Source organism: Schistocerca piceifrons, chromosome 1 (assembly GCF_021461385.2).
Source record: "Schistocerca piceifrons isolate TAMUIC-IGC-003096 chromosome 1, iqSchPice1.1, whole genome shotgun sequence".
In the NCBI taxonomy this organism is placed as follows: domain Eukaryota; kingdom Metazoa; phylum Arthropoda; class Insecta; order Orthoptera; family Acrididae; genus Schistocerca; species Schistocerca piceifrons.
This window is the reverse complement of record NC_060138.1, coordinates 114,611,196-114,620,997: the sequence shown is the minus strand read 5'-3', so window position 1 is coordinate 114,620,997 and position 9,802 is coordinate 114,611,196. Positions and strand designations below refer to the sequence as shown.

Below are 9,802 nucleotides of genomic sequence, written 5' to 3'. Positions count from 1 at the left end.
TAACATTTGTGAAATGCAACTTTGTTTGCGAAAAACATAATGATGTTCGAAGTCACCAGTTTTTCCACGACAAACGACTTTCAACAACTTATTGTATGAATAATTGTTGCAACTGATTGTCGGGAATTATATATATATATATATATATATATATATATATATATATATATATAATGTTGCATGGCGCGAGATTACGAACCCGAGCGCTTACCGCTGCGCCACGACGCTGTAGAAAATTGTTAATCGTAGAGAGTATTTCACCGCAACGGTTTCTTTTAACTGTCGATTTTCTCGACAACGGCTGAGAAGTGCATCTTGGTGCTTTGCCACATTACACCTCTGGCCATGAGCTTTTATTATGCGCAGTATGAATCGAATCTGAATTTCACAATTGGCGGCCTCCCCTTGTAAGTCGATTTAGGCAAACGTCTGGGCGCTTCCATTGAGTTGTGTACCGACGATTTAATTCTCCCCCCCCCCCCCCCCTTTCCAAATCTGATCTGGTGCTCCGGCTCTGACCTCCTCGTTGTCAAAGGAAGATGATGCCACAAACACCTTTCTTCGAATTACTTGTCTCGACACTACTATTCTGGGAGTGTGATCGAGTAAATAGTGTGAAATGCTCCTGCATTTCGGTCAGTATTATGTGCAACCGTCAGCAGAGTGACAGCATGGACCTATGCTTTATCAACTTGATGATGGACACCCGCAACGGTGACCGAAACAGAGAATTAGTAACAGTATGCTGTTTGAAATTTTATTTTTGTATATAAGCTTATTTCGGCTTTCGGCTTTATTTTCTTCAACAGTACATCTGCAAACAACAGCATTTATTTTATAACTCACATCCTGACGTTGTAAACGAACATTTGCCAACTTTGAACAAACTATCGCTGCTGTCCGTAGTTGCTGGATGTAACACTTTTGTGTAACACTTTTGCCGGTAGCTGCGGCCGAGCAGTTCCAGGCCCTTCAGTCCGGAGGCACGCGGCTGCTACGGTCGCAGGTTCGAATCCTTCCTCGGGCATGTATGTGTGTGATGTCCTTAGGTAGGTTAGGTTTAAGTAGTTCTAAGTCTAGGGGAGTGATGACCTCAGATGTTGAGTCCCACAGTGCTTAGAGCTATAACACTTTTTTTTTCAGTAACGTTTTAAAGTTGTTGAATGATATGATGTTGAACGTATTTGCCGCGAATTCGTAGAAAGAAAGCTCCTTTATCATTTAGCTAGAATATAGCAGGTCAGGAACTGGAACCAGTTAATTCCATAAATTATCTGGGAGTAGACATTAGGAGCGATTTAAAATGGAATGACCATATAAAATTAATCGTCGGTAAATCAGATTCCAGACTGAGATTCATTAGAAGAATCCTAAGGAAATGCAGTCCGAAGACAACGGAAGTAGGATACAGTACACATGTTCGCCCTCTGCTTGAATACTGCTCACTGGTGTGGGATCTGTACCGCATAGGGTTGATAGAAGAGATAGAGAAGTTCCAACGGAGAGCAGCGCGCTTCGTTACAGGATCATTTAGTAATCGCGAAAGCGTTACGAAGATGATAGATAAACTCCAGTGGAAGACTCTGCAAGAGAGACACACAGAAGCTCGGTACGGGCTTTTGTTGAAGTTTCGCGAACATACCTTCAGCGGGGAGTCAAGCAGTATATTGCTCCCACCAACGTATATCTCGCGAAGAGACCATGAGGATAAAATCAGAGAGATTAGAGCCCACACAGAGGCATACCGACAATCCTTCTTTCCACGAACAATACGAGACTGGAATGGAAGGGAGAACCGATAGAGGTACTCAAGGTACCCTCCGCCACACACCATCGGGTGGCTTCCGGAGTATGGTTGTAGATGTAGATATTATAATATGTATTTCATTATTTTGACAGGTAGAAAAACTCGAGTTTGAAAGCTAGGTGTTTACTTAAAGATATGTATGTTGTTGCGAGTCGTGTATCTATGGAACTGTTCAAATGTGTGTGAAATCGTATGGGACTTATCTGCTAAGGTCATCAGTCCCTAAGCTTACACACTACTTCACCTAAATTCTCCTAATGACAAAGACACACACCCATGCCCGAGGGAGGACTCGAACCTCCGCCGGGATCAGCCACACAGTCCATGACTGCAGCGCCTTAGACCATGGAACTGTTATTGATTTATTTGTTATCTTTGGTGTTTTGGTTATCCGTTACCCCTACATAAAATTTCAATAAAATGTGTGTGCTTGAAATCGGTTTGTTCATTTAGTGTAGCTAGCAGATAAGCCTTAGTGTGTATGTATGTTTCACATTCCTGCAAGGTATTCGTGATTTGACTTTTGGTATTTTGTGCAGAATTTGTAGCGGGTTTTCAGTTTTGTCGAATTCGTATTTGACATTTTTGAGGCTTGTCAAAAATGGTGGCTTGATTGTTATCTGTTTCTCTCTGGTGTTCTCTGAATCTTACGATCAAATTTCGTCCCGTCTGCCCTAAGTAAAATTTTGTGCAGCTATTTCCGTTAATATTCTAAATTCCAGGATTTAAGTGTTTCGGAAGTATGGCTTTTCCTGAACTTAGTTTTGCGCTAGAACTTATTGTTTACGAAGGCTAATTTCACGTTCGTATTCTTTTAGCAGGGCGTTTATTTTATCGAATAGTTTTTCCATATAGATTGCGAACAAATCAATAACAGTTCCATAAATACACATCTCGCAATAATATATCTTTGAGTAAACAAATAGCTGCTAAACGTGAATTTTTACGACTGTCAAAATAATGAAAAACGTATTAGAATATATGTGCGTTATCGGATCATCGAACGATATTAAAACACCAGTGAAAAAAGATTAAAAAAAAGAAAAAAGGGCGCCCGGGCGGTTGCGAAAACAGAGGTCCCTGCTGGTCGCGCTATGGAAATGCGCCAGCCACCGGCTGCTCGCCTCAGCCGCGGTGCGGGGGGCGTGAACGTTGTGCGGCCACCGGCGCAGCGCCTATAAAACAGCGGCCGGCCGCCTTCCAGGCACACACAGCCCACCAGCTCTCCATCAGTCCAGACCAGCAACGCAGCGCTCCACCGACGCCACCATGTACAAAGTGAGTACCACGCACCCTCGGCAGTAAACGCGCTGGCAGTGTGACGAAGCACTAGTGTAAACTGTTCCGGCGTTTCGGACCCTACTTCACGTGGTCATCATCAGGCTGATTCTTTATATATCGTCCCCATGATGAAGGCCATTTGCGAGAATGGCTGAAACGATGGAATATCTTGTACTGTGATGCAGCTTCATTGACATGAAATGTCCTTCAGTACTGAAAATATTTACGAATCTCCCTCGCTCTGTACATACGCACAATTTCCTTAGCTGGCATAGACGATGACTAAGGGCCTTTATCCGTCCTCCGCTCACAATCTCATGTGTCAGGCACAGCTTGAATATGCTGCAGTCACTTCGCAAACCAAAGACAATTTTGTTCAAACTTATGCTGCAACTAAATTAATTGTTGTGAACATCACAGCGCTGTAGTAGGCAAGATGCAGTTCCCTTCCTCAGGCCTCCAAACGGTCAAGCCAATTACAGGCAGACTCGGAACTATGTTGATAATGGCATTTCTCATATGAACTAATCATTGCCACAGGTGGATGAAGCGGAAAGAATCAGCAAAGATCGCAATTCCGAGAGGGTATCTAACGCAGGAGCACTAGATTTGAGTTCAATGTTTACCCACTAAACCAACGAGCTACAGAATCAAAAAGTTCGTTCGTTTTGTATTGGTAATAAGAACTTCAGCCAAATGTGATCCATCTTCTGCTCAGATCACATTGCCACAGAACGTCCGAGGAACTTATACAACATTCATCTCGCTACAGTAGGGATTTATTCACGTTGTGACTACCCGGATTGTTTTTGAATCACTGTGAAAACTTATTCGCCTCTGATAAGACTATAATTCATTGTTCTGTCACTGAGACTAGATCATTATAGGAGCGTCTATTTTAGAGCACATTTCCCCCGCTGTTTGTCAAGGAGGATAGTAGACACAGAACGTGGCCTTGGGGCGGCTCGTTATGAGTTTTTCATTCTATTAGGCGGGGAATATTTCAAGATGATTATCAGTCCAGCACGAACTATCATGGGACCGTTTCTTTATTTTTTCCTTTTTTAAGGGATGAGACTCCCATCTATAAGACGATTTATGGAGTGTGCAAGTGGAGTTAAGATTCGAGAGTATCACAGTTGGTTTCATTGACATACATTACTCGATACACCCACAAGACAACATTGTGGTGCTCAACTTAAGGGCTTTTACAGCCTCTTCTTCCTTCTTACAAACCATACCGTTTTATGGGAAAAGAGGAGTCTATATAAAATATTACTAAATTCTCAGATTCAGTACGAAACAATTCATAACGTTCTGTAGGAACGAAGGAAGAAGAATCTCCTACCTTAGTATGGTAATTTTACATAGTCTCCTAATTCTCTTCCGTTCTTCGTATTACCCCCTCATTCCTTCACCTTCTGCATACCCACTTGCGGAACTATTCTCGCAGCAAATGACATTCTACTGCTGAAGCTATATCAAGTGCTAACGTTTGGTGAAAACAGTAATGAACAATTTTGCTACGTAGTTTGATGTTCCTGAGAGCCGTATCTGAACCAAAGCTAGAAAATCACCTTGCTGTAATTGCGGAATAATACCTGCTCTACGCTTAGGTGGCTTCTGGGAAAATATGTTGTCTTTGTCTAAAACAGGAACAAAGTAGCTGTATGACTATTACTTATGAAGAGTTTACAAGCAGAGAGTGACAACATTGTTACATAGTTCTAAGCTCACTCTGTTGTTCATTTCTTCTCATTTTGTAAAATCGCTTGAACAATCTCGCAAATGAAATAGAATATGCTGAAGTGCGAAAAAGAGTGAGCTTAACGTTCGTTTAGATTCCATATCTGTGATTCATGACACTGGTTCATAGGCTGGAGGTACTTAAAACGTAAGATACATCACCACGTAGAGGACATAGCCTAAAGAACACCGCTGCAGTCTTCACTAGTTATCTACTTTTCCGACAGTAATATGTTGACAGCAAGTACCTCCTGCGGTGTGAAAGCATTCTTTCCTATACGATAAAGCTCAGCATTCGTTTTACTTTTTTTTTCATAGCGAAGCTGTGTTCATGAATAAATGTCGCTCCTAATATTATAATGTTCTAGACATTCATAGAAAGTATAGGTTGTCCGTTTACCTAACCACACTACAACAGTGATCATTTTTTTCAAATATCAGCTCCACTTAGGTTTATAATTTGAAAGCAAATACAGGAATAGAGCTTTAGGTGTCACTAAAGACGAAAGTTTAAGAAACAGAGTGCTAGGGAAAATGGGAATTTAAAGTATTAGGACGTTAAGACATTTAGGGTGACTGATAAACATGGATGACAGGGTTGTAATTTGAAGTATGCCCCTGCCTGAATATGAGTCCAGTCTTGTATTCACTTCAACTTCTCCTACGAAAACATAAAGTACATCAGTCACTCATGTGCAATTACAGATAAAGAGTGTCATTTGCAAGTCGCCAATGTGGGATCAAATAGAAAGACTTGCAACAGGCAGCCGAACAACCTCAGACTGTTAGTAATGCCATATGATCATTTCATTTCACTCCAAATAGGTCATCGACTTCGAGTGTGTACAGAATAAAGTCGATGCATACACGAACAACTACATTTCCACATACAATTACATCTTTTGCATGGCAGATATTGTCCCAGAGTTGAACAAAAAATACACTCCTGGAAATGGAAAAAAGAACACATTGACACCGGTGTGTCAGACCCACCATACTTGCTCCGGACACTGCGAGAGGGCTGTACAAGCAATTATCACACGCACGGCACAGCGGACACACCAGGAACCGCGGTGTTGGCCGTCGAATGGCGCTAGCTGCGCAGCATTTGTGCACCGCCCCCGTTAGTGTCAGCCAGTTTGCCGTGGCATACGGAGCTCCATCGCAGTCTTTAACACTGGTAGCATGCCGCGACAGCGTGGACGTGAACCGTATGTGCAGTTGACGGACTTTGAGCGAGGGCGTATAGTGGGCATGCGGGAGGCCGGGTGGACGTACCGCCGAATTGCTCAACACGTGGGGCGTGAGGTCTCCACAGTACATCGATGTTGTCGCCAGTGGTCGGCGGAAGGTGCACGTGCCCGTCGATCTGGGACCGGACCGCAGCGACGCACGGATGCACGCCAAGATCGTAGGATCCTACGCAGTGCCGTAGGGGACCGCACCGCCACTTCCCAGCAAATTAGGGACACTGTTGCTCCTGGGGTATCGGCGAGGACCATTCGCAACCGTCTCCATGAAGCTGGGCTACGGTCCCGCACACCGTTAGGCCGTCTTCCGCTCACGCCCCAACATCGTACAGCCCGCCTCCATTGGTGTCGCGACAGGCGTGAATGGAGGGACGAATGGAGACGTGTCGTCTTCAGCGATGAGAGTCGCTTCTGCCTTGGTGCCAATGATGGTCGTATGCGTGTTTGGCGCCGTGCAGGTGAGCGCCACAATCAGGACTGCATACGACCGAGGCACACAGGGCCAACACCCGGCATCATGGTGTGGGGAGCGATCTCCTACACTGGCCGTACACCACTGGTGATCGTCGAGGGGACACTGAATAGTGCACGGTACATCCATACCGTCATCGAACCCATCGTTCTACCATTCCTAGACCAGCAAGGGAACTTGCTGTTCCAACAGGACAATGCACGTCCGCATGTATCCCGTGCCACCCAACGTGCTCTAGAAGGTGTAAGTCAACTACCCTGGTCAGCAAGATCTCCGGATCTGTCCCCCATTGAGCATGTTTGGGACTGGATGAAGCGTCGTCTCACGCGGTCTGCACGTCCAGCACGAACGCTGGTCCAACTGAGGCGCCAGGTGGAAATCGCATGGCAAGCCGTTCCACAGGACTACATCCAGCATCTCTACGATCGTCTCCATGGGAGAATAGCAGCCTGCATTGCTGCGAAAGGTGGATATACACTGTACTAGTGCCGACATTGTGCATGCTCTGTTGCCTGTGTCTATGTGCCTGTGGTTCTGTCAGTGTGATCATGTGATGTATCTGACCCCAGGAATGTGTCAATAAAGTTTCCCCTTCCTGGGACAATGAATTCACGGTGTTCTTATTTCAATTTCCAGGAGTGTATTTCCAGCAACTTATCCACCCTCCACGGTTCTGATCAAGGTTTCGGGAGGTTCCCCATGGTTCTAAGAGAAATACTTTAACTGCAAACCCACTCCCTCTATCTCACCAGCTTTGCTGGCTGAAAAAGATTCTGAATCTACAAATGGGCAGAGCTTGGGCAGCCAAGTCTCCCTTTAGGGTAAATATGGTAAGGAGTTCGAGAGATACTTACTGTCACACCTTCATAGGAGCATTTTCTCTCTCTTATTGACGACGACTGTCCTCTAATCAATTCTAAACTATGAAACGATGTCTAGAATGCTCACTTCCTGCCATTAAAATTTTGGGTCTTATTAGTTTTGTAACTATTTGTTATTCAACGGACTGAAGATTTTGCCTCGTACAACTTTACCAAGAACGCCGTCCCTTTTGTTTACAGTTCCTGGTTCTCGCCACCGTCCTGGCCGTCGCCAACGCCGGCTACCTGGGAGGCTACGCCGCCCCCGCCGTGGCCTACGGCGCCCCCGCCTACGCCGCCTACGGCGCCCACGCCGTCGCCCCCGCGGCCATCACCTCCCAGCACTCCAACATCCTGAGGAGCTACGGCAACCTGGGACAGGTGTCCACCTACTCCAAGACCATCGACACCCCCTACTCCAGCGTCACCAAGTCTGACGTGCGCGTGAGCAACGACGCCCTGGCCGCCCCCGCCTACGGCTACGCCCGTGCCGCCTACGCCGCCCCCGCCTACGGCTACGCCCGCGCCGCCTACGCCCCCGCCGCCGCCTACGCCGCCCCCGCCGTCGCCGCCCACGGTCTGCTGGGAGTGGCCTACTCCGCGGCCCCCGCCGTCGCCCACCTGTCCTACAGCGCCCCTGCTCTGTCTTACGCCTGGTAGACAGCCCATCATCATAGCACCATCTCATCCCTGACTGTATTTATTTTGCGCTGCATGTAAATAAACCATTTGAAAAGTAATATTTTCTTTTTATTAAAACAAACCACAAACCAATCGAGTGAGGTGCCGCAATGGTTAGCACATGCATTCTGGAGGATGTCGATTCAAACCAGCGTCCGTGCATACAGATTTAGGTTTTCGTGATTTCCCTAAACCGCTCGAGGCAAATGCTGGGGTGGTACCTTTGAAAGTGAACGGCCGATTTCCTTCCCCATCCTTCATTCAATCCCAGCTTGTGCTGCGTCTCTAATGACCTCGGTGTGGATGGTCCGCTACACCCAATCTTCCTTCTTCCTTTAAGCCACAAACCAAAGATTCTATAGACTGTGGAATAATAGCATCAAACCGTATGTCTTTGTAAGGACAAAATACGTAGCAACTTCAACGAAGCGTCGCAAAACAAGTCGTTTGTACAGAACGTACACAGAATTAATTATTATGATGAAATTTTGGAGTCTACCTGATTATAGGGTGTCTAGTTGTCAAAGTGAAGTGTCATGAGATGATTGTTTTCTGAATGTAGTAAACAGTTAATTACATATACATCCTTTAGAAAAGCAGTTCCTAAAGGACAAACGTAACTCTCGCTAAGCGCTTTTATTTCCGAAGAAAGTGAAACAGTAACTGGTTATTTACACTTCGTGACATTGTCAGGGTCAATAGCCTGCCGGAAAAAACTGCAACATCCTCACGGAATGTGTTCAGAGGCTCAGGGGTATAATATGCGCATATACGGGGTTGTTTTTTCAGTGGTTCATTTGTCACCTCATAGACTGTCAGATGGATCTCAGGAGGCCTGTCTCTATACTCTCTACCGTAACTCTGTAGGCGTTACTGTGCTGAGTGTAGACGCGAACCGTGTTCAGTCAGCATTCGTTCTACGGTATAACCGTGCCCCACCGACTAGTGCATGGTCCTACTGAACATCTGAAGTGGGTCGCATTAGGGGTCAGTAGTAAAATGGATGGCCATATAGGCGGACTGTTGCACACGTCGGGCTCAGTACGTCGGTGGTGTGCTGCTGCTTTCAACCGTGGTCTGTGGGATATTCCCACACCTGTACACCGCGTTGAGAACGACCTCGCAGTATTGACACAAGTGAATAGTCTGCGGGAATCGAACCATAAAATTACTGATATGAAACAAGGTACGAAAATATTGCATAAAGCACCTAAAGGAAGGAAACAACGTTTTGGAAAACATCGAAGTTTACAAAAACAGAACGAGGTTTCCACCATAATTTCTCTGACATATTTGATGTGGTGCTCTAGAGATCGTGTGCGGCCTATTCACACACTATGATGAATGTTGTGTATGTGTTATGTTCGGAACTCCACTTATATGGTACTTCTGATTATGTCATTTATTAGTTACTTTTTTCTTTTTTTGTGGGCGTGGCCTGCCATGTTATGCTAAATGCTTGTTATCAGGTCTGACGTGTAGTTGATCAGCCTCGCCAGTAATGATTCCCATTGCCCTCCAAATGTGTCTTCGTCACGTTTCTATATGCTGTAGATATATTTGTGTATGGCTGGGCAAAATGGTGTTTTCTCGGTATCGTAGTAATATGTTATCCATTGCTCCCTATTCGGTGAGATGAATGGACGGAACGAGTTCCATGCCAGTGGGAACGCACGTGGCTTCCCCTGTTTCCGTGCCCCCTCGG

General features: G+C 45.6%; 1 protein-coding gene across 1 annotated transcript; it reads left to right on the top strand.

The window, feature by feature from the left end:
• The first annotated feature begins 3,033 nt into the window (after nucleotides 1-3,033).
• Nucleotides 3,034-8,156, top strand: LOC124709479 (cuticle protein 67-like). Its single transcript, XM_047240842.1, has 2 exons — nucleotides 3,034-3,085; nucleotides 7,618-8,156. Exons 1-2 carry the CDS (start codon nucleotides 3,077-3,079, stop codon nucleotides 8,074-8,076), a joined length of 468 nt encoding a protein of 155 aa, XP_047096798.1. The 5' UTR covers nucleotides 3,034-3,076; the 3' UTR covers nucleotides 8,077-8,156.
• The last annotated feature ends 1,646 nt before the right edge of the window (nucleotides 8,157-9,802 follow it).